At 37.9% G+C, this 26,510-nt stretch overlaps 1 protein-coding gene across 1 annotated transcript in view; it reads right to left on the bottom strand.

Moving 5' to 3' along the window:
* Positions 1–26,510, bottom strand: part of LOC105382082 (leucine-rich repeat serine/threonine-protein kinase 1) — a 97,425-nt gene that overhangs the window by 31,967 nt on the left and 38,948 nt on the right. The window contains 25 exon segments of the mRNA XM_048629739.1: positions 227–408; positions 812–934; positions 1,920–2,007; positions 2,238–2,362; positions 2,688–2,766; positions 3,086–3,202; positions 3,504–3,573; positions 3,815–3,922; positions 4,270–4,418; positions 4,522–4,596; positions 4,815–4,929; positions 14,604–14,691; positions 15,072–15,213; positions 15,912–16,016; positions 16,469–16,566; positions 16,976–17,051; positions 17,433–17,523; positions 17,837–18,028; positions 18,516–18,637; positions 18,918–19,037; positions 19,505–19,678; positions 20,048–20,210; positions 20,442–20,588; positions 21,119–21,276; positions 21,976–22,139. Of these exon segments, the coding sequence (XP_048485696.1) occupies positions 227–408; positions 812–934; positions 1,920–2,007; positions 2,238–2,362; positions 2,688–2,766; positions 3,086–3,202; positions 3,504–3,573; positions 3,815–3,922; positions 4,270–4,418; positions 4,522–4,596; positions 4,815–4,929; positions 14,604–14,691; positions 15,072–15,213; positions 15,912–16,016; positions 16,469–16,566; positions 16,976–17,051; positions 17,433–17,523; positions 17,837–18,028; positions 18,516–18,637; positions 18,918–19,037; positions 19,505–19,678; positions 20,048–20,210; positions 20,442–20,588; positions 21,119–21,276; positions 21,976–22,139 (3,071 nt within the window).

The raw sequence follows: 26,510 nt of genomic DNA, 5'->3' as shown, positions 1-26,510 counted from the left end.
AGTAATTCTTGATCATAAAAAGAAAACTGACGATAATATTTTCCATACGTTATGCTTCTATCTGAGGAGTGCCTCAGGGCGGTGAATTGTCACGGCTATTGTTCATAATTATTCTCGTGAAGTTTATAATTCAAACCCATCAAAATAAATAATTTTAGACTAAATATAGCACATTATTATCGGTACATATGTCAGGGGTCTGAATGATGATAGTTTGTCTAGTTACTTGTGGCTCAGCAGGCTCAGCTTGCGGCAATAACGGCGGCACCACCAGGGTCCGGCTATCCCACGACAGAGCCAATTCGAACTTGTTCAGCAATGACACTCCCAAAGAATGCGCCTCCTCGCCGCCGCCTAGCTGGGGGCTGGCTTTGAAGACATGTGGGAGGTCGTCTATTTTCATTATACCTGGGGAAGAAAGCAAGGTAAAATTTACTCGAAGGTGTATTTATTAGCTTTATGAGTTAAGAAAACGCAATTTTTCTATAAGTTTCATAGGTTTGACTGCACCATACGGGATAAGGTTTCCATTGTACTGGATAGAGAATGTGTGACCGTATAATAAGTCTGTCAAAACCAATGTTACTCCGGTCCATAATGCAGTTATGGTATATCCTAGACGTTTTAATATTTACCTATTTAGTGAATTGCTGTGTAGGATTCCGGCAAAAAATTGCCTTTTTCCTCTCTATGGTTTGTGTCTCTTATCACCACTTAGTGTCGTAGTTAATTAATGACGATAATTTTGACGATGACGTGTAAGCTTCTGGAGACGAATATCTAACTACTAATGAAGATGATAAAAACCCACCGTTGCTAGCGAAGGGGTTGATCTCGCGCACGGTGACGACATGCGCCAGCACGTCGCACAGCCACTGCGGCCGGAGAAAGTAGAGTTCCTTTAGTGTCGCGTCGTCGTAGTGGAGTAATACACCTGGGGGGATAAACAACGTTTTAAGGTAAGGTGACGATGTATAAAAAGATACGATGTATAAAAGAAGGAATAGGCAGACCGCCGGCCCGATGGTCTGATGACATTGTTAAGGTGGCCGGTAGACACTGGACTAGACTCGCACAGGACCGGAAGAGAGGGCGTGATAGGGAAGAGGCTTATACCCAGCAGTGGGCAGATACGGGCTGATAATGATGATGATGATGATGTATAAAAAGTTGTAAACGGTTCATCAACAGCCGATTCTCCAGCTTCTATTGGCGGGACAATCGACTATTGTTACAGCGCAGAATTCCATTGTTATATAATGAGATGCCTATCCATATAAGAAATGAACCAAATAAAAATACATTTTCAAGATTATATAAAACTTTCCTTCTACAAAATATAGCTATGTAATTATTGCTAATTAAAAACCTATAACCTACCCTATATAACATTAATAATCAACAATATGTCTATGTATGTAACGTTAGGTATGTCTATCTTTTGTAAAGTTAAGAAAATGTTAAGTTAAAATTTTTTAAGTATAAGTAATCATAGAAAAAGAAGTGCGACTCCCTCCCCACAGACAAACCAATATGTACTTGGTTTTGTGGGATGTATTAGGTTAAGCTTATTTGTGAAATAAATATATTTATTCATTCATTTATTCATTCATTATTCATTGATGAACCGCTCAGAATCTGTCAATTTAGTATTTGAGATTAAAAAACAAACTAACAACTTCTGTAACGACCGAGGGACATAGAGTAAATTGTAAAAGTAGCGTATCAGGGTACTTTTTCTTATGTATTTAGTATTAGTAAAAGCGTTTAAATCAGAAAAAATGGTCACTGATGCCTATTAATTCTTTAACACAAAAATCTTACTCTAATAAAAAACAAGTACAATTGGCGTTGTTATCGCTAAAAGCGACTTCTTCCAGACAACCTTTGAATGGATGGAAAGTAGAGTAGTTTCTTACCGTTTTCATGTAGAAACATGGTGGCCTGATGCAGCTCAGCAGAGTCACGGAACAGGCGCATCCCCTTCTGTTGCATGTATTGTGTTACCTAGAACAAGAAATACACATTTAGGGAGACTAAAACCGAACATCTAAACGAAATTAAATCTATTGCTGTTCTGCTCAGTCAGTATACTTTCAAAGCGCTGTATGTACAAAATGTGTATTTATCATGTTAGCAAAAAGATTCTGACTCAGTATGATTATTATTAAATAATCACAGCACTGGTATTCTGCCAGGGCCGGCTAAGTAAATTTAAAACGTCACATTTCACACACCAGTCTCTTGTAGTCGTGGTGCTTCAACACGGGCTCGGGCAACTCGGCGGCGAGGTGCGCCACGCACTCCTCCAGAGCCAGGTACGTGCAGGGCACGCGTTGCTCGAGCATAGGCTCTTTGCTGCCTGGAAAAATAATAGGTACTTTATAGGTACTATTAATTATTTTCATCAAACTTGGAAAAATGCCGAAAAGCAAATAAATTCAATGTTTTTGACTGGTACCTATATTGTACCTAAAGATTTAATTATTAGTAGCTACACACAACATACACATATGAACTGAACATACCAATGAATATATAAATATACATAAAGAACTAGTAAGTTACTCTGTTTTTGAAATTGGGATAGTAGCTTATAGCAACGGGTGTCCACTTATCATATGCCGTAGACACTATTAAATACCGCATTATATCAGTACTTGCTAGAATCTAAATATAAATTTTACCTGGTGGCTTCACACTGTAAGCGATGGTGTAGATTATATCAGCCAACAGTCGTATATTGTGGCGGGTGCTGCAAGAAACCTGAAACAAAAAATATATACTTATTGAGTATTAAATGACGAGACGATATATAGGTACCGAGATATAGGTACTAATTACAAAACGAAAGCATTTTATTCTCTCAGTTTTTGCAAAAAATATTTACAGCGAAGAAAATAGATTAACATATCCCAAGATTCATAGGTGGATCAATAATATTTTATCGATACATACAAGTACATACAAACCAGCACTGTTGTAAGTATTTTTCATGTCATCTATCACCTGTCAGGTCAGTGTTTGCGCTGGGGGTTATAGGTACATATTTCTTTTGCTGACTATTTTTATTTTACATACATACCTCAACAGAGTCCATGACCCGTGGGAGACCCATCTTGTCGGCGTCGGGCGCCCCCATGATCGAGGATCTGATGAGCCGCTGCAGCGCTTCCGGACTCTCGCTCTCTGGGAGAGTACTCTGTGGACAATGGTTACTTTGTGAGTATAAAAGAGATGGTTTTGAAATCTGAAATCGACGTTGGCATACATCACACTAATGTTATACGGGTAAAAAGTTTGTGAGAATGTACCTACCTCTACATGAATGTACAACTGATCATAATTTGATGAAATTTGGTATGCTATGCTAACAATCCCGAATAACATAAAAGTTTTTTTTTTTACATTTCAAAACTATTATATTTTTTGATATCTCCCACATAGCCATATATGTCCACCCAAGACAAAAATGTCCAAGTACATTTTATCCTTTTACTTACATTAGACACTTGATCGTAGTGTGTGGCCACCATTATAACCGGAGAGCCGGGCGCCCGGGCTTGTATTGATCTGGAAAGTAAATATAATATTAGTTCAGATGAATTTAAAACGAATCCATTTAAGCATTTATTTACGGAGCTTTTTAATCTAGAAAATTTAAATAATACAGTATCAGTAAATAAAAAAAATTATTACACGGCTGGATACGGATTTTAGGACTTATATAAATTGGCAAATGTAGTATAAATTATTGGTAGTTCTGACCATGAAAAACGATTTTGTAAATTAGAAACACATAATTAATTCTTACCTAAGCCACTGTATAGCACCAGCCAGTCCCGCCTTTCCATCTGTCACTTTCCACACAACCAAGTATATGGACCGACGAGACAAAAAGTACTGATGTGTAGCGTAGTATCTGAAACAAATGAATTGATTATTACAAATAACATACTCATGGCAATTGGCTTTAAAATAATATCGCTGCGTTCATTTGTTATCGTTTGACAATGATACTAGATAACAGTCAATAAAAAAAAAATATCTTTACAGACAGACGGACAACAAATTGTTTCCTAGTGGTTCCGTTTCTACATTTTGAGGTACAGAATCCTAAAAAACTTATAGAAAGTTGGATTGAAAACGTTTATAGGATGGGAGAGGCAAGCGTCAGAATGTATTTTTCCGATAACATCTAATTTATTTATAAATAAATAAGACAAACTGTTGAATCAAGTTAAAGACTATAATATTTTTAATGCTTACTCTTGCTGCCCTCCAAAGTCCCAAGTCCTGAACGTGACTGGGGGTCGATTAGAGCGACTCTTCTCATAGATCCAGGTGCCTATATCCACCCCCACCGTGGACATGTTGCCGCGGCGAGCAGCCTTGTTGCCCATGCGTTTAGCCCAGTGCTGTAGGGACAAGTGTAATGTTTGTTAAAATGAATTTGGGACGGTTAGTGTATTGTTTGTAAAGAAGGATTTGATTTGTTTTATTAATTGAAATGTAGTTTACCTCCGTTGGTTTTCTTCTGTGCACGATAGCGGATTCCTGTCGTAAGCATTCTAGCAGACTAGTTTTACCGATACCCTGAAACAAAACAGTTTTAAAATAAAAACAAACTTTTAAAAGTGCTTAAAGTATACCTATATAATTAAAAAAATAGATAGTGCCAGACCACACTTAATATTTTAAGACACTGTAAATGGCATCAACATGAGCCAATAATCATCCAAAGTTTATAAATACAATATAATTGTCCAAACTTATATGCACATATTTTACACTCCTCTAAAATCTCACTTTACCTGCAGTCCCACAATCATGAGCTTGCAAGTGGAGTACGGACGAGCTTCTTGCAGCACCGACTTGAGGTAGCCGACTATGTCCATGCTTCTGTATTTACCGGACTGGACCATGGACCTAAAAAATAAAATAAGTTATGTTAAAATGTGAATGCGCTATCTGCAATCAGAGAAATAGCTTTGGACATTACTTTAGGCTCAATATGATTATGTTAGTAACACTTGTCTTACTACACAATATGAAATTGTCTTGCGAGAAGAGTTTGTGTAAGTCATCGATGATTCAACAATGAATTTCAAGATCCATCCATTATGTTTTTAAAGAATCGCAAAAAAAATACACTTCAAATGGAAGTGACGGTATTACGGATTCAAGGATTTGGGGTGCGTATTGCGACGTATAAAAACGAAATGTATAATTTCACATTAATAACGTTCACAACATATAATGAACGTTACGTATAACAACAAAATCTATATTTTCATAAGGTATAAGATTCAATTGGTATAACGTACATTTTATATAAAATCAAAATATATAATACTTACGAGGACTGTACAAAGTACAACTCTTATGCATGCATTAATGCAGGCATGTGCGACCTACTGACCAATATGATCTTAAATTATGTATTTTCTGTTAATTTAGCACATTGTTTGTCACTGCATTTGGTTGCCATGTAATTTTAGTTCTCAATAAACCATCTTAACGTACACCCGTCTTTTCACCTCTAACTACCTGACATTTACATAGTGCACCCATCCCCCCTTACATTTTTTTTTGGTCCTTCGATTAAGGCCCTCGCGTCGCGTGTCGTGTACGTAAGGTCCGCGGAATCAAAACCAGTGACATTTATTGACATAAAACTTTGACATTTTCGTGCAAGTGATTGGATTGCAGTGCATTACTTCGGAGATAAGTTGGCGTTGTTGCAGAAACTCAAGTAAGATCTTTCCTTTTATAACTATTTCATTGCATACCTAATTCGACCAACATGGAAGGTCTATTAGAGAAGCAAGCCGCCGTCATGGAGGACATCAAGAGGATGTCGCGAAACATCAAAAAGGATCCTCGTGAACGGAAGACCCTTGAATATAGACAGGCGAGAGCGTCAAGGATAGATGAGCTCTGGCGTACATTCGAAGAGAATCATCAGCTTTTGATGCAGGAAGAGGATAAAACGCATCAATATTATACAGAAAATATTTATGATTTTGTTATGCAAATTAAGGACGAAATCGTTCAGCTTTTAAAACCTAAACCATTGACACCGCCGCCACCCCCGCCGGAGAAGAAAGTGACATTTGACATATTTATGGAAGCATCTGGAGAGGGTATTGACACTTTGCAAATAAAGGATGAGAAGGTTCTAGAGCTCATGAGGACTCAGAGAAGCAACTTTAGATCTTTAATCCGTCTTATTGACAGCTTACATCTTGACAATCTAGTAGAGAAATGGGAGATAGAGGACGAGATAAAATCTCTGAAAGGACGTTGGAATACCATTGACATCTTGCATTTACAAATAGATAGCATTCTAGAGGGGAGGGATGAGACCTATAACAATCAATATTTACTGCATGAAAAATCATTTAAGGATATGAAAAAGCAACTGAACATGAAGTTGAATTTTGTTGACCATTCGCAACAAACTGCACCCAAAGTTGACATACCTATTTTCAGTGGGAATTATTCTCAGTGGCCTACATTTATGGACTTGTTCTCAGAATCAATACATAAGAACCCTAACATGAGCAAGTCCCACAAAATGCAAATATTAAAGTGCAAACTGAAGGGAGAAGCGGAGCGTATCGTACAGCATCTACACATTAGTGCCGAGAATTATGACGCCTGCTGGGATCTGCTGACACATCGTTACAATAATTTGCAACTTCTTTTCACCAAACAAATACAATTATTTTTGAGACAGCCTAATGTAAAAACCCAATCTGCATTCGAAATCAAAAAGCTATTTGACACCTCTATGGAAGTAATACATGCCATTAATAACCTAGGCGTAGATACTATGAATTGGGATCCGATATTAGTGCACATTTTGTGTGAAAAGTTAGATACGCAAACTTACACCGACTACATGGAGTACAGAAAATCGCCGCGTCAGTTAGCGAAACTTCAGGAGTTTATGGATTTCCTAGAGGGAAAATTTACCGCCCTGGAGCCCGTGACAAAGAAAAAACCTGACAACATGACACTGCATAAACCATTTAATGACAACCAACAAAATTACCATCGGGAATACAGAACCAATTTTTCCAAGCCATCGTACAATAACGCAATGCATATTCAAGAACACAAGTCATCATGTTCCTTTTGTCGCCAAGACCACGATTTATTCAAATGCACCAAATTCTTAAGTGTGTCACCTGATGTTCAATTAAAACATATGGCCCAATTTAACATATGTAAAAACTGCTTGTATTATCACTCTAAAAATTATTGCAAGTCAGAAAAACGATGTCGCGAATGCAACGCTGCACATAATACGTTGCTGCACAAGGCCTTTTCTATGAAACCAACGACATCCACTGCAACTAAAATGTCCCCAACATCAACACCATTTACACCAGGAAACCATCAAAAACGTAACGTACATTATGCTATAGGAAGCGATGACGAAATCATGTTAGCAACAGCCCTGTTAAAAGTGAAGGCCACGGATGGTACCTACATGACACTTCGAGCATTTATTGACCCCGGCTCTCAAGTTACACTGATTACCGAGTCGGCGGCCCAAAAATTAGGATTGCAAAGGACTCAATACAACGCGTGCATAGCAGGAGTGGGTTCCGTGACAAACAAAAGCCGAGGAAAAGTAAACCTTACATGCATGTCCCGACACAACGACTTTACATTTGAAACAGATGCATTAGTCATGTCGCGCGTAGTAAGCAACTTGCCTAACGTAACTTTTGAGAAGAAGAATTGGTCGCATATCGAACATCTGACACTTGCTGACCCAGATTACAATATTTCACGATCAATTGACATTTTACTAGACGCTAGTGTGCATTCTCAAATCATAATGGGAGGATTGCTGACAGGCACAGATTTACAACCTTGTGCACAGCAGACAAAATTAGGATGGATTTTGTCAGGAGGAAGCGGTACGGGCAGAACTTACAACTGCCACGTCATTACAAATAATACAGATGACATCAAAAAATATTGGGAAATGGAGGAAATTACTGAAGCCAAAAATATGACATCTCAAGAGCAATACTGTGAGGACCTTTACGTCAGCACTACCAGACGTTTACAGAATGGACAGTATGAAGTACAGCTACCCATGGTGGCCGATTACAAAGAAAAGTTAGGAGAATCAAAGGGAAAAGCACTGGCCCAGTTCCATCGCCTGGAAAAGAAGCTTAGTAATGACACCGAATTATCTGACAGTTACAAGAAATTTATGCAGGAATATATTGATTTGGAACATATGAAAAAGAGCACAAGCCAATCGGACATCGAATGTTTTTTGCCGCATCATGGGGTAGTAAAACCCGACTCTACTACTACAAAACTCAGAGTAGTGTTCAATGCATCCTCAAAAACATCATCGGGACTCAGCCTTAACGACCTAATGGAATGTGGCCCAAAATTACATCAGGATTTACAAGCTGTACTGATTAGATGGCGCACGTATGAACATGTGTTTTCAGCCGACTGCGAGAAAATGTATAGGATGATATTAGTAGCAGAAAACATGCAACCATTGCAAAAGATATTATGGAGAAATGACATACACGAGCCGATTCAAGAATATGACCTTTGTACTTTGACATTTGGAGAAAAGGCAGCGCCGTACCTTGCTTTAAGAACGCTCAAGCAGTTAGCACAGGATGAGGCACATAAGTATCCGCTAGCAGCACAGGTGATTGAACGAGAGGTTTACGTGGATGACGTCATGAGTGGAGCACATTGCATTGCAACTGCATTAGAAAAACAACAACAACTTATTAACATGTTAAAAAGTGCAGGATTTAATTTACGCAAATGGTCCAGCAATCATCCAGCATTACTAGAGCATCTACCAGAAGATCAGAAAAATAAACCGATTGTATTCAAAGATAAGGAAACAACAAAAGCATTAGGTTTACAGTGGATTCCCCAATCAGACAAATTTACATTTAAAAATAAAAATAATGACACCAATGACAAACCGCTGACAAAAAGAATGCTTCTTTCGCAAATATCGAAGTTATTCGACCCCTTAGGCTGGCTAACCCCAATCACAATAAAGGCTAAATTGCTATTTCAAACAGTGTGGACAACCGTCGAAGGTTGGGATGACATCATACCCGAATCATTAACCAAGGACTGGAGAAAACTGCAAGCTGACATGTGTTTAATTGAAGCATTTGACATCCCAAGATGGGTAGGGAATTTGACAAAAAGTTTTGAAATCCACGGATTCTGTGATGCGTCTCAAAAAGTATTTGCGGCCGGCATTTGGATAAAAACACTGACAGACAATGGGGATACAATAGTCCGATTGCTAGTAGCAAAATCAAAACTTGCACCACTAAATAAAACTATCACGTTACCGCGCCTGGAACTATGTGCAACTGTTCTTTTGGCGCAGATCATGACAAAAGCATTGGAAAACATTGATTACCATAGCCATAACATCACTGTGCATGCCTGGACCGACTCAATGATCGTCCTAGGATGGCTACAAGGCGACCCCAAAAAGTGGAAAAGTTTCGTAGCGAATAGAGTAAAACAAGTTACTTCCGCCATACCTGCATCGTCGTGGCGCTACGTGAAGTCGGAAGAAAATGCTGTCGATTGTGCAACGAGAGGTCTAACACCAGCTCAGTTGCAGCATCATTCTCTCTGGTGGGAAGGTCCACAATGGATAAAAAACCCCGAACTACAACTGCAAACTCCGATCGTAACATCAGCTGTTGACAATAACATACAAATGGAAGCTAAAAATAAACAAGTCAATTCAGCAAAACTGCAGCCGTCTGACATTGTACTCGAGCTACTATATCGCCATAGTAAGTTGAGTCATGTTACGCGAATCGTAGCGTGGATTCTAAGAAGCAAAATATCAAGGACAAACAAACCGGCATACCTCACATCAGCTGAGTTGACGAACGCTTTACATACGATCATTAGAAATGTGCAATTACATGAATTTGGAGATGACATAACCAGACTGAAAACTAAGCAAAACGTTAGCAGGAGAAGCCCCCTACTAAGTTTAAATCCGTTTTTAGATGAAAATGGAATACTGCGGCTAGGTGGAAGATTGACGAAATCAGCATTGCCAGATGACATGAAAAAACCAATCATACTTTCTAGCAAAAGCAGATTAACAGAGCTGATTATCAAACAAGCACACGAAGTACTTTTGCATGGCGGACCCCGATTGACACTGACATACCTACGCAGAAAGTATTGGATACTATCAGGTCATAGAACAGTGAAGAGTCAGCTTCATCGCTGTGTGACGTGCCGCCGATATAGCCCACAACAAAATAATCAGCTGATGGCAGACCTGCCAAAACCCCGCGTGACAATATCAAGGCCGTTCACCCATACTGGCGTTGACTATACAGGCCACGTAGAGGTTAAGGCTAACAAAGGCAGAGGAATACGCACATTGAAGGGTTACATTGCAGTCTTCGTGTGCCTAGCAACAAAAGCAATACACCTCGAAATGGTGACCGACCTTGACACACCCTCATTCTTGGCTGCATTTAAACGCTTTTGCGCCCGCAGAGGTAAACCAGAGGCATGCTATAGCGATCAAGGAACAAACTTTATTGGTGCAGACAGGATCCTGAAACAGCAATACCAAGATTGTTTAAAATGCATTGACACTACATTTTTAAAAGACGTCAGCGAGATGGGCGTGACATGGCATTTCAATGCTCCCGCATGGCCAACTGCAGGAGGCCTTTGGGAAGATGCCGTTAAAAGCATGAAGTATCATTTGCATCGAGTCATCGGAAATCAAAAATTGACGTACGAGGAGTTTACCACTTTATTGTGCCAAATAGAGGCTTGTCTCAACTCAAGACCTCTTTGCACGCTGACTGAGGCCGACACAGAACTTGACATCTTGACACCAGGGCACTTTCTCATTGGTGGACCCATACACTCAGTAGCGGAACCGGAAACTGAGCAAATTGACATAAGGAAAAGGTGGCAATTAGTGAGGAAAATGAGTAATGACTTTTGGAAGACATGGTCGAACGAATATCTTACACAGCTGCAATCACGAAGCAAATGGAAGACGAGTCAAAAAGACTTACAGATAAATGACATTGTATGCATAAAAGAGGAGAACCTGCCCGCTGGCAGGTGGGGCATGGGGAGAGTGGTTGAAACCTTTCCCGGAACTGACAAACGCGTAAGAGTGGTTTTGCTAAAAACTGCAAGAGGATACCTAAAAAGACCTATCACAAAGTTGGCAAAACTACTGACAAATGACACTGACACTGACACAGACGAAGAAGATGACACTACTCAGCAAAATAAACAGCAAAGAACGAGATCTACAAAAAAGAAAATAACAGTTGCAAGCTTACTTTGTTATGCATTTATGTTTTTCATGATGATTATAACACCAACATTGCAAGAAAATGTTACCTACTTTCAAATCACAGAACTGCAACCCAGCAAAATGCTATACTTTGACAAAATATCGGAACTACTACTAATCAGAGATGACTGGAAATTGGTTACATACTATAATATGAGCACCTATTGGCAAGGGATCAATGACATAGAAAATTACGTAATGCACATCAAAAACTTCGCCCGCAAACAAGAATACGACACCCACTCTGAATTAATTATCCGACAATTAGACCACGATATGAACGAGTTAATGTATTACAACTCCATTCTGCAATCTCATCACATTACAAGACGAAAGAGAGGCCTAATCAATGCAGTAGGTTCGGTCACAAATGTATTATTTGGGGTTCTAGATCAAGGATTCGCAGATAAATATGAGGAAGATATCGGAAAGATCCGTCAAAACGATGAACATCTATTACAATTAATTAAAAACCAAACTACTATTTTTGAAGCTCAGCAAAATATCATAAAAAGAAACGAGGCGATAATGAACACACAATTTAAACTTATTTATAAACAGATAGAGGATATCAAGTTACGTATGAATGAATCAAAGGTGTTTTACGAACATCTCTACTACGTGTTAACGGCGAGTACTACAGCCGATCGCATTATTGCAAACCTAAAAGCTATACAACAATTTTTAATAAATACATTGACAAATATGTATCAAGGTCACGTTGATGTGCACCTCTTACCGTCAGAACAGTTAAAAGAGCACCTTAGCTTCGTATCAAAGCATGTACCTACAGATTTAACCTTACCAGATGTAAGGGATAACTTTATTTATATTTACAAACTACTGAGAGGACAGGTACGATTGACAAGGAACTATCTTATTATGGAAATAAAAATCCCACTGATGGCACATGACAAATATGAACTTGATAGAGTCGTGAATCTACCACATTATCAAGGAAAGAGTGTATTAAATACCTATGCAGCCACGGAGTATGTCGCATTTAATGTAATGAAAGGATTAATCATCCCTCTGAACGCAGAAGATATTTCGAGTTGTCTAATCCCAAACGATCAACAGATTTTTTGCAAGGTTAATCACCCACAGTATAATATGCAAGTGTCCAATTCAATATGTAATATCAATTTAAAAACAAACAAAGGCGTGACGTACTGCAATACGGAACGAACAGCTGATTGCAGTGATAAATGGGTCAAGTTACATGACGGTGACACTTGGTTGTACGCGTGCTGCAAAGAATGCTTAGTACGAATTATTTGCCCCGGAGCAATGACTTCAAAACGCTTACTCGGCAACGGACTCATCAAATTACATCAAGGTTGCGTTGTCAAAGGCGATGACTTCACTATTTATGCACATGACGAATTAAATAGCAAATTGATAGTGCAAAATTCTGTAATTGAGGTCCCGAAGATGTCACCTCTGAACGAGGTGATCAACACATCAATACCGACACAGGATTTCCAAATGGAAGTACACGACAAACAGTTTGACAAAATCAACAAAGACATTCAAACGTTGAAGGAGCAGTCTGCAATAGTTACAGTCTCATCGCATGATCTGCATCACTACATCATGATCTACGGAGTACTGACTTTCGGCGTTGTAGCAGTTATAGTGATTAGTTGTTACATGTTTAAAATTAAAGGGCAAATAAAGCAAAACAATCGTGACATTGAAATGAGTGCAGTGAGGCCCAACGCAATAAGTGTTAATGTGGATCAGTGTCGCGCTATGAGTCAATCTGTGTTAAGTGTAGATCAAGCTACGTCACCAATGATGAAAAGACTAGTAAAATTTGACAAAACATGAACAATTTGGACTAATTAATAATATAGAGACATTTAGAACAATAATTTAGATAATTTTAAGTGATTTACCTTTACGGACATATTTTTAGAAGTTTCTTGTTTTTATTGCATTTAAAGACTTTTTAACTTCCTTTTAAGTTATTATTTTAATCAGATTGTATTTGGCAATTAGTACTTACTACTTCATATTAGTTTAATTATTTTACTTCTATAGTTAACTTTTTTTAATTAATTTTTTTATAATTGTTGCATTATAAATTTAGTTACTATATTCTATTCTGGAGATGGGAGAATGTACAAAGTACAACTCTTATGCATGCATTAATGCAGGCATGTGCGACCTACTGACCAATATGATCTTAAATTATGCATTTTCTGTTAATTTAGCACATTGTTTGTCACTGCATTTGGTTGCCATGTAATTTTAGTTCTCAATAAACCATCTTAACGTACACCCGTCTTTTCACCTCTAACTACCTGACATTTACATAGTGCACCCCCCCCCCTTACAAGGACTAATATCAATTCGTATAACATACATTACGTATATCGATTAAAATATATACTATCATTTAGTATAAAGTTCATAATCTGTGTTTAATTACCCAACACCGTCAAATCCCCTAGCACCAAAACCTAAAGATAGGTGCGACGACGAGCAAAGCGAGGAGGAGCGTGTTAGGTGCACATGTTCGTCGAAACCAAAGCGGAGCGCAGCGAAGCGGAGCGGAGCGTCTCCCCACACAGCGCCAATAATAATAATGTCAAAACCCCTAGTACCAAAACCTAAAGATAGGTGCGACGACGAGCAAAGCGAGGAGGAGCGTGTTAGGTGCACATGATCGTCGAAACCAAAGCGGAGCGTCTCCCCACATAGCACCAATAATAATAATAATGTCAAAACCCCTAGTACCAAAACCTAAAGATAGGTGCGACGACGAGCAAAGCGAGGAGGAGCGTGTTAGGTGCACATGTTCGGCGAAACTAAAGCGGAGCGCAGCGAAGCGGAGCGGAGCGTTCCCCACACATAACGTCAATAATAATGAAAATACGATACGACAATCTTTTATACTTTTTGTGCATTATACATTATGATAATTATATCCGTTGTAGAATATATGTTATAAACGTTATGCATTTTAATCGTTATATCAATTGAAATTATACTTTTTGAACGTTATTCTTAACGAAATTATGTATTTAGTAATTATGCCTTTCGTTTGTTATGCACAGTGATCGTTATACTTAATAAATTTATATCATATGGGCGTATACCTTGTGAATGTTATACCATTCGTTTTTATACCTCGTATTACTTACCCAAGGATTTGATATGTGCTAAGTTTAAGATGAAAAACTGCTAACATAATAGTTTTTATTTCTACCTGAGTGGCTCCTGCAGTGAACAGCCGACAGTGTTGAGGTTCCACAGTCGCGACAGCAGGCCCATTTGCGGCGGCAGATCCGTTATATCTGGCAATATTATTGTCAGTTACTATACTTGAGGTTTTTATGAGGGTTTTATGCAGCATTAATCACAAATACAAACAATAAAAATAAAATAACAATATAAACATAGACCATAAAAAAACACTGCAGGAAATGGCCATAATCTTCAAGCCTGATAGGAGATATCACAAGTAAATATGCAGATGTTTTGGAATAGGTGTAACATGACATATGTTATAATGATTATGAGAAGCCTGTATTTGACGCAAAGCATTTATTTCCTCTAATATTGATCACGGCGACGTTGAAGAACATGTGTATAGAGGGCGAAACAACCGATATCCGTTGGGGTAGGACTAATGTATAGGTGTAAAATGTGCAACAATAATTATCATAAACCCTACCTTTATTCCCGCTAATATTCAACACGGCGAGGTTGGTAAGCACGTGTATGGAGGGCGGTATACTTCGCAACATGTTGCTGGAGACATCCAGCATGGATAGCAGGGGGAAGAGCAGCCGGCCTTTGAGGCTGGATCCGGTGTTCTGAGGATTAAGACAAAAAAGATTTGTTTATGGAAAAGGTATGCAATTATAAATTTTATTATTCTGAGCTGTAGTAAATACTTATCCCACCAAAAACATTACATGTAAAAAAATGACAAATCTCTTGATGCAGTCTTTCCAGTGTAAGTAGAGATCGAGTAATTGTAAAATTTTACGTCGATTAAACCATTTGAATTTGAAATTTATAAATCAACATTTAGTAATTTTATCTTTAGTTTTCTTTATATTATTATAGTTACAGTGACTTGGCAATACTTATAGGCATTTTCATATTGTTTCTTTATCTGGGAATGCTATACCTTTTATACTGCAATATGTCATTGACAGTATTGTCACTGAGACCATGCTATAAAGTATTTTACATAGCCATCTATTCCATCACTGCATTCATTCGTAATTGGCACAAAACGTAACCAATCTTTGTGTGTCTTGTTATATGAAATTATTTAAAAACTAGATTTTAATATAAATATTAAACACCACTGAAATGTTTACTGGAAAAAATGTTTATTATCGTAATTAAAACCAAGATTTTTTGCCAAGTAAAAATGAATGCAGTATAGGTATAAATGTTGTGCCGGCAAAATAGCGTATTCCACCAGAACCAATTCGTTTTGACGCTACAAGTTGCTGTAACAAAATAATTTTAGCTCCAAATATAATAGAACGCTCCTCACCCACTCATCATCTTCATCAGCCGCGGAGTCATCAGTAGACTCGGAGATGTGACCGTCATCATCCGTTGTCAGCTGGATGCGGGATAGCATGTTGTTGGCTAGGATCTGCAACAAATACATCATCATTATCTACATCTTCCTTATTGAACCTTCCACCTTAAATCTATTGCCATTTTTCTTCAACAGTGGGTATACGGACGGTCAATTTTAGTTTAAAGTTCTATCCTGCAACTCAGCATTAGACAGTTAGCTTAGCGCTTTTCTGAGTATTTTTTCTCGTCAAAGGTATAAATCATGCTTGCTAACCCTATCACAATCAGTCTCTTGAAACTCCACTACCATTGTCTGATTCAAATGTTTCCTACGAATTTACAGAACGAACTGTCAGTATATATGAGGATGGCAAGCGTCATGGTGATACGCAAAGCTTGACTATTTGCTTCTAAAATTCGAGTATCACACCTTGCTTGCAAAGCTCCTGTAAACTGACAGTTTCTAATATGAATTCACGAAGTTAACTTTACAGATAAGCACCCAAATACTATCGTCGCCCTTACCAAAGTCCTTAACCCCTCAAGCGTGAGATGCCGGCGCGCGGGACACGCCGCGCTCAGCAGCTGCTCCCGGACGCAACCGGAGCGCGGCCGCACGGCGCCTGGGAAGTTAATAATAATGTCGATTTAATAAATACATAAGTTGAAATACATATATGTACTTTAGATGCTTTTGCGGTTTTAGGGACATGGCTTGATGGTTAACTTTTGAATTCGTTGTTCATTCTTTCTGATAGATTGCTATCATAAAAATAAGATTTATAGGGTGGTCCAGCGTAGAACAACTGACGTTTAGCTAAGAACAGAAAGGATTATACAGAGCTGACCGCCAACGTCCAGTAGTGGAGAGGGACTTCTTTAAGTTTAAGTGAAAGAAAAAATGTATTGACAGTTCTTAATTTACTACACACACGAGCAACGAACAAGTTCCACTTATCAGTGCTGTTCCATATTTCACTGGAACTTTTTCATTGCTCTTGAGTATATTTGATTTACAAAAACCCTCATTACCTGATGATGCAGAGACGGCTGGTGTGCGGCAGTAGCAGGCTAAAGGATCCCCTTCCGCAGAACTGAAGTTTTCCAGCTACATTATGAGAAAAAACATTGTTGCTATTAGAAAATTTACAGGTGAACGGTTTAAAAGTCCTAAAGGATTTGACCCTAAGGGCCGTTTTACATTGGGGCTTGTATTTTTTTTATTATTGGGTTATGTTTCTAAAAAAACATAATGAGGATGGCCAGGTACAGAGTTTTCTAGTGCTGCTCGTAAAATGTCTGTGTCCAGTAGTCCAGACGAAGCTTATGGTAATTTTATTATAAGTATTACGTTATGTTAAAATAGTTTTTAGGTATATAAAATTTATAAATTGTGCCGAATTTAATTCGTCCAAACCAAAGGTTAGATGTAGAGCATGATGTTGCAAAAATGCTTAGCATATGCTGATGATGATGAAGTAATACTCACTTGCGGTAAGCTGGGCCAGCAGGTTATCTCGTTATGACTGAGATCGAGTTGTCTCAAGCTCGTTGGATATGACGTCACGTAGGACATAGATCTGTAGAAAAAAGGTAGGTATTAGAAACATTTCATAGATTGGTTTGGTATGGTATGGCCACACATTTGAATAGATTTATTGCTATACAAATATTTAATATGTAAGTAGTCTTCTAAGCGCGTTGGTCACACTAGAACTAGACCCTTTCATCACGGACTACCTAACATACAGTCAGTCACTATGGGTTTGTTGTTCTAGTGAAACGATTGCACAGTTAGAATTACAAGCGTCAGTATAAGTTCAGTTGATACTTAACTCGCTGAAGCCACTTCCACAACCCCAATTGAATATGCAATTGACAAAAACGACTCACCTAAGTGAATTATACGCCATATTCAGCGTATTCAACGCGGGCGCGGCACAGGCCAACACGGGTGAGACACGAGTGAATTGGTTGTGAGACAGGTTGAGTGACGTCAGCGGGGAGCCCCCGGGCGCTGCGGCGCCGCGGTCTGCCGGCTCGACTATACCTCGCCAAGTGTGCACGCGCTTTGATTCTGTCCAGCTGTTAAAAATTAAAAAAAAATTGCAGGTGTTCCGCAAGGGTTTCTATTGAAACCGCTGTTGTTTGTCACATTTATGAAAAATCTAATTATGAACAGTTGCGTTTGGGTAGCTTTGCAATACATCTCTCTATGTGTGCAAGATTTTGTCCAGATGTTAAAACATATTAAATTCGATGTTAAAACATAGTAAATATAGAATTTAAGAGGTATTTTCGTTTAGTTTCCACAAGGAACTTTGCTGAGCTCTCTGTTGTTTGTCATATTTATGAAAAATCTAACTGTGAATCAGCGGCGAGTGAATTTGTTCAACCTCCCCTCGCCATCTGTGCACGCGTTTTGACTCCGTCCAGCTGTTAAAATGGTGAAAATATGATATACACATATAACAGGTGTAATTTATTTTAGCACATAAATAATTTTCATTACATCGGGTCACATATCTGCTTGATCACTAATGAAACTCCATCCATTATATATAAAACTTACGTAGCATTCCCAGCCCTGTTGGCGGGCACTATCACGGATCTGTTGTCTTCATCATCATCATCTTCATCGACAGTTGCCTCCGACACGCTGCGCTCTATGGACGGACTTCGGGATGAGGACTTCTGATGATGAAATTGTTATTGTTGATGACGTAATACGCATAGTGTTATTACATGGATAAAACAAATTATATCGATACCGAAAAATACGTGGCGCATACATGAATAAGTGAGGGCACAATGAAAATTAAAATCAGTATAATAGATAGAAACATTTCTTTTATAGATAATAAGATTAATATTTAGAATTGTCTCATTATTTGGGTTAAGGTGGTAATAGCTTCTACCGCACCTAAATTTATATCGGATTTCATTATCACACGCTTGTGATCTAATTACTTACTGATAGAGAGTTGTTGAACGAGAATTGCGTCATTTGTCCGATAGAGGGGGACGCACTGAGCTGAGACGACGAGTCGGAGGGAGACAGCAGGCACGACGGCGACGCACCATCCGGTTGATTCTGAAGGTATAAAAAAGTTACGTTTCAAATTCATGTTTACAAATGTTGCACTCATATATTTTCATAATCATCAACAATCACAAGTTATAAAAAGTCTTCATTGTCCAACCACTATGCGGGCTCAAGGGCGTCCCACGCTCCGCTTGCCAGTTAGTTTTCTTCACCCAAGAAATAGTCTTTTCCGATGCATATTGTGTCTTCGGCAGATTATTTTCACTTGTCCACTGCTACCTCTACCTAATATTTATGAAAGATCCTTGAAAAAAATATTTTCTTCTTATTTTTTGTAAAATATATAACATTCGCCTTATGACCCTTGAATGACAGATGCTTGAACCTGGTAAATAAAGTTATTTTTCCCTTGAACATTAACCAATTACTAATAAAATGTTTGGATTAGACAGCTGTTATAGTACTCATTCGATATTATACAAAGTATAGGTGTTTTTAAATAACTTTCAACTCACTTGTTCTTTATGAGGTAAATCCTTCAGATGGTTCAAGGCAGCGTTCAGATCCTTCAGTCGCGGCGCGGTCCACATCTCGTAGGGTAGCGTGCGAAGCTTGTTGTTCGAGATGTCCAGTGTGACCAGATTGGGCAGACTGAACAGTTCAGGCGGGATCTCTTCTAGACGGTTGTCCTGGGGACGTAGAGGTAGGTTTAACTTTTCGTCAAGTTATTCAAGAACAGAGACGATGAAGAAGACTGTGTGATGTGAAGTGTGTTAGAACCGAATTCTGAAAATACTTTGCCTAGAAATATAAGAATCTGTAATATGCCGGTGGCTACTTTACAAAGACATAGTGGCGTCTACATAAATTACCTAAGCGAGAAAATGATAATATTACAATAAATAATAACAACATCATATTTTAGAAAGCCGTTTAAAAACATAACCAAACACTTCAATGCCACTTTATAGTCATCAATATGACAATGATATACAGATGCACACATTCTTCAACACCAGATCACCTCTATTTTCCCTCAACAAAAACTAAAGACTGACCTGCAAATACAAATCCTGCAACACTGGAGCACTATACACGGCCGGCCGTAGTTTCTTATTAGGTTTCTTCATTCGACGCGTCTTGCTCGCCTCTATGTCTTCTTCAAAGGGCTCCGAGAGGGTAGGCAGGCGTTCTAGCTTGTTTTGTGCTGCGTTTAGGTACCTGTGGGGGTAGGTTTAGGTAAGGTTTTATGTTTGGGAATAAACAATGTTATTTTATTTAGGCAGATATTACACTCATGTGTGACAAATTTATTGTGTCACATATTACATTCATACAATTATTTAATTTTTCCAATTTACTGTGTCAAACATTTTTCGCCATTCCTGATGACTGGCATTGCGCCAAAAACACACTCACAGTAAAATCTATCTCTTCAAACATTACACTGACCTCAAACTCTTCAGTACAAACAGCTCTGGCGGCAGTATCCGTAGTTCGTTATTGGACACGTCTATGCGAGTGATGGCGTAGAGGGCGCTAGCGGCGCTGCCGAGCTTGGGGTTCACGTGGAGGGCCGCTTGTTGGATCCAGTTCATGCTGGAAAAGGAAACAACATGTAAAGGTTAGATTTAGTTGTTGATAGTACGGATAGTACAGTCGATCTATAACGTCATGAAAATAAATCGGCTGTACATACATACGAGTACATAGGCTCACGACTGTAATCGTTAAAGGGCTATTCACCGCTTTTGCTGAATCGGTTTAACACTCGCGCTTTAATAATTCTTTGGGGTCTATTTTCGTTTCATGACTTTAAAGAAGCACTGTAGATTATTTTAAATTTACTTATAAGCTAAATTGTCCCAGACCAATCAGCCGAAGAACCCATAACTGTTTTTTTGCTGACGAGTTGTCCAGTGGATACCACGAAAAGACAAACAAAAGATCGGGAATTGGGACGCTCCAGCCGAAGACCTTAAACAGGTAGCCGGTATAGTGGCTGGATGAAGAATGCCGAGGACCGAATGTTGTGGCTTTCCTCAGCAGTGAGTTATACCTAATGTATAAGATAATGATGATGATAAAGCTTTTGTCAGTATTTATTTCCATCAAGTTATAATTCTCACCGTATCTTAGCCATAGAGCACCTCAGCTCTCGCCAGTTCAGCGTGACCGGCGTGGTGGGACAGAGAGAGTTGTACGTGAGTGAGGAGTCCCGACGATCCTTGAACACTGTCTCAGTTATTACTGCTTTGTTTATCTTGTAGTCTGGGTCGGGGAAGGCCTGTAGAGAAAATATTATTTTTAATGTGTCGTCTTTATAGATTTTTTTTATAAGGGCTGTGATTTTATGATGTACTTTGCCATGATTATGTACTTAAGATATGTGACAACTTTCCTTAATAATATTTTAATACAAGTGAAAGTGTCAGTGCAAAAGAAACGACTCGACAAATAACACCCCACTTTTGCCATTGAGCTCATAAGTATTTTGACTAAATTCGGTTAGAAGATTAGTTACTTTATTCATTGGTATCAATAGTTGCCATTAGGTAGAACTTAAAACGGTTTGACGGAAGAACAAAATGCGCACGTTTTTTTTGTTTTCTATTTGTATGTGGCACACCATCTTATTCGTATATTGGTATTCTATTCTATTATATAGTCTATGTTACCTTAGTAGCCAGCAAGCTAGCATCATACGGGTACAGATTATGCCAACATGTGTATTTATCATGTTAGCAAACCCGTCAGACAACCACAGCTTTGAAAATGGATCTTACCTGTGTAGCGATCACAGGAAATTTGTGTAGTTTCGAAAATAGTATCGAATCCTATGATCGCTGCACTGAGTGGTCTGAAGTGGCGGAGGATCGCGATCGTTGGACCAAATATAACGATGCCTTTGCCCAGCAGTGAGACACAAATTAGGCTACAAAAAAAAGCAAAAGCTTTCTCACTCAGCATAATGCTATTCATTTACCTTAGTGGCCAGCAAGCTGGCGACACAGGGCTCCAAGCGGTGCCGCGCGCACTCCCGCAGCGCCGCGCACTGGGCGTCGGACGCCCCTCGCGCCAACAACATGTCTATTAGTTGGACACTCTTATTGTGGGCTGCTATGGAGAGCGGGGTCCAGGGGATGTCGCCTGGAGGGTGAAGAAGATTATTTGTTACTAACTTTAACCGTGAACTTCGCCTTAAAAGGTTTTACCGTATGCATTCTGTATTAAAAGTAAGCTATGGAATAATCCACGGAGAAATTTGTGACGAAAGAATTGGCCAGTTTCAGTAAGTAAAAATCTTACATATTCCGTATGCCTTCCCCGAGGTAAGCTGGAAAAAATGCTGCTAAAAGAGGCAGCTTTCGTACACCCTAGTAGTACTAGAAGTAGTAGCAGCAGCTGTTACTAGTTGCAGTATTTGTACCAGTTGTAGTAATAAAAGCTAATATGAACTCACGATCACTACTATATCTACTTACTGCGATCGAGTGAGATCGAGTGCGATCTGTTAGGAGACCGACCCCAGTTGCCTTTTTAAAAAAAACTACGATTAACTCCTAAACACTATTTATTCCTTTAAACTGCACAACACAACAATCACCCTAAAACCGACTTCCGAGTTACGGAGCGGGAGGAGTTCCGCTTCTCGCGAGGACCAGATTCTAACTGTTTATTCCAAGTACAATGAATGAAAGTAAAGTATGACATCACATGTGTCTTACCATGTGCATGCCTGCATGGAAATATACCAAAGCTGCATCAGCAGTAATTACTAAGAGATAAGGGTTGTAACAGCTCCCCCTTTTTGACGAAGCTTTATCCCTTTAAGATGAAGCGAAGTCTCTAATTCAGAGATTGCAAAGTAAAAGATTATCGAAATGCAACTTGGAAGTCGTTTACAAAAATAGCAAATTATAAAAATAGAAAATAATCAAAAGACATTATTACAAACTAGAAATTAAGATTCCTTCTAGAAGAGGAGTTCACAAAGTCAACTCTGTTAAGATCATTATAAGATTTATAAGTTGTATTAGCAATAGGTAGAGATTGAACAGATTTCTTTTCATCATCAGATGTGGATACTTCTTGCATTTCAAAAGAGGTTGACATTTTAGATTTATGTTTAACAAGATTCTTATTGTTGCATTGATTGAAGATCTGAATACAACATCCAGATGAATTACTAGAACTGCGACATTGCAAATATTTATAAAGTTTATACAGGATGAACAAAATTATAGTAGGTACTAAAATATAAGTAAGGGTAGAATAATAAGGAGCGTATTTAATAAAATGGGATTGTTCCTGTATTTTATTTAGTTCTAGTTCTAAATTATCCATTTTATGACTTGCATATTTTAAAGAATCTAAGTTAATATTACTCAAAGAGATTGGGGTTAATAAGGGCAACGTTTTATTAAATATCTCCTTCTTACAACAGTCATCAGTAGTAATATCAAAAGTAATACCTAAAGGAGATTTCATAACAAATGAATAAGTACTAGTTGATATAAGCTGAATCGTTTTAGAAAAACCAATACAATTATCTGTAAGTTGAACAGTTCCTGTACCAACTATAGAATAGTCATTAATGTCGTCATCACATTTAATAGTAAGTTTACATATGTCGGACTGTACATAAATCCAATTATTATTTCTAAGCTTTTGCCAAATATCAATATTACCATATAAAAGTTTAGAATTACATTCACGAGGTAGTGACAAGGATACCTCCGTTAATAACCTAGATTCGCAGCTAGGGTTGCTTAAAGTAGAAAATAAAGAAGTAAGTTCACATATAGAATAATTATTACTAACAATCTTACAAGTACTTAAGTTGTCCAACATAGCATAATGTAGTCTATCGTCACTAAGGGCGATATAAGCATTAGAAGGTTGTATAAGAGCAAAGGTTTGTATATGTGAGTCATCATGAGGCGTCGGCAAAGGTATGTTTTTATAAACAATGAACTTATCAGCTGTTATTAAAGGGACTTGAAGAATAAAGACGATCTTATTTTTATAGTAATAAGAGCTAAGCTGTGACACATCTATTAAAGAATGAATAGTATCTATATTTAATTCGACAGGGAAGTCTAAACGCTTTTTTAATTGGTTGCTATGCGTAGATAACTCGTTGAACAAACTTAAGGGACTAATTACACTAGGGTGCAATATATTTATCTTAGAAAATAGAATAGCGTTTAGCGTAGTATCTAACAGATTAGAAATCGATAATAACGAACTTTCTATTATATTTAGTAAACTATTTATCCTAGAAATATAGTATAAAACGTCATCTGTTTGTTTTATCTCAAACAATATCTCATTCATATTATTAATTTGGGCATTAAGTTTTATCTCGTTTTGATTAAGTTTATAGATAGTAGAGTTGAAGTTATTTATTGTAGACTTTACAATATGAATATTATCTTTCATTAAGTGAAATAGTTCGGTTTCGCTTTTTTGGCAAGATTCAATAGCGTCATCATATTTTCGTGCATCATCTGCATCTAATGTACCGAAAAAGAACTTTAGTATTTCGCCACCGAACTCTAAGGACCTTTTGACCTTGGTTGGTGTTTTGTTTGATATTAAGTGTGATAAGGATTGTAATTTGATATAATTGGTTTGCAATAAAACATCAAGTGGACTTGAGACATCCTTACATTGGATTAACTGTTGAGAGTGAATCTTATCACAAAGACTTTCAGTTTTACGTAATAAAATTTCAGTGTTTTCAAGATAAGGTTCTAACGAGATTAAATCTATGTGTGTAATTACTTTCCAATAGTCATTATAAAAATGTATATTAGTAGTAGGTTCAAAGTAAATTCCGGGACTATGAACTATGGGAGTAATCTTGGAGTCCGCGTAGATTTCAGTGCACAATGCTCTGAAAATAATAAAATAGAAAAGTGTAAACGTTGTATAATTGTATATTAGTGTATAAAAAGTGTATAAGTTAGGAAGAGGCTGGTTTGATTTCATTTGTATGATGCTTACTATGTTTGCGGCCTATCTGTAAGGTCACGTTGTGCTTATTATGCACTTTTATAATTTTATAGGGGCCTTTCCATATTGGTGAAAGAGCTTTACGTAGGCGGTGATGGTGTTTCAGATAAACCATGTCACCTGTTTTATATTTTACTTCGCGAGAATTTGCATCATAGTATTGTTTAGATCGCTCTTTACTATTTAAAATATTTTGAATAGCTTTTTCTCGGCTGAAACGCATCCTATACTGAAGAGCGCGTATGTATTCGGCGTAAGTAGTATTATTATTAGTTTCATATAATGAATTTGGAATGTTAGGTTTATAACCGTATAATAATTCGTATGGGGTGAATTCAGTGGTACAGTGAGGGGTAGTATTATAAGCTAATATAGCTGTGAATAGATAGCAATGCCAATCGTTTTGATTTTCGTTGACGAAGGACTTTAGGTATTCTTTCATTGTGGCATGAGACCGTTCTAGAGCTCCATTTGTTTGGGGATGGTATGGAGTTGTAAATAATGCTTTTATTTTAAGAATTTCGGTCAGCTGTTTGAATAAATCAGAGGTAAAGCATGTACCTAAGTCTGTTAAGACAGTTTTTGGAAAACCGAATAAAGACATGAAATGTACTAGATTTCGTGCAATTTCTTCACTAGTGGCTGTTACCATAGGGTAAGCACTTGAAAATTTAGTAAGGTCATCTTGCAGGGTTAAGATAAACTTGAATTTTTGGAAACCCGCTTCGGGTAATGGACCAACGATGTCCAGAGCTAATCGCTCAAATGGTTTTGTGGAAGTAGAAGTTATCTCCATGGGAGCTTTATTTGATTTTCTAAGCGGTTTATTAATTTGGCAGAGCTTGCATTTTTTAACATAGTTTTCAATATCTGAGCGCATACCTTTCCAATAGTAAGCGGCTTTAATGCGATTAAACATTCTTTTTGACCCTGGGTGACCAGCGATAGTAGAATCGTGGTTTTCTTTTAATATTTTCGGGACCTCGACAGGTGTCGGGTAGATAAGTTGATTTTTGTAAATATGAATTTTTATTTTAGTATCATGAAATATGTATGCAATCATGTTATATATTTTAGTATAGTTTAGTTTTGAGAAAGGGTCAGTGAAATCAGAGAGTGCAAGGTCAGTGATATCTGGATTATCTGTTAATAGTTGATCTCTGAGTTTAGTTAGTAAATTGTAAATGTCCTTGAACTTTGTTTCTTCGTAGTGGTGAACTTTCGTGAATAGAAAATAGTAATTTTTATTGTTATCATTGACGCAGCGAATAGTGAACGGTTCTCGTTCAGAGTTAAGAAGCTCGGTAGAATTATCGAGTTGAGATAAGATTTCTTCACAGTGTGGTAAAGAAAAGTCGAAGTCTAAAGAGACAGGACATGCGATATTATTTATCTTTGATAAGTGAAGGCCTTGGGTATGCTCTTCAATTACTGTGTTTAGGGTTGGAATTTTGTTCGTGAATTGATCCTTGAAATATTTTTCATAGGAGGAATGAGTCA

Source organism: Plutella xylostella, chromosome 24 (assembly GCF_932276165.1).
Source record: "Plutella xylostella chromosome 24, ilPluXylo3.1, whole genome shotgun sequence".
Classification (NCBI taxonomy): Eukaryota; Metazoa; Arthropoda; class Insecta; order Lepidoptera; family Plutellidae; genus Plutella; species Plutella xylostella.
This window is presented reverse-complemented; position numbering and strand designations above follow the sequence as displayed.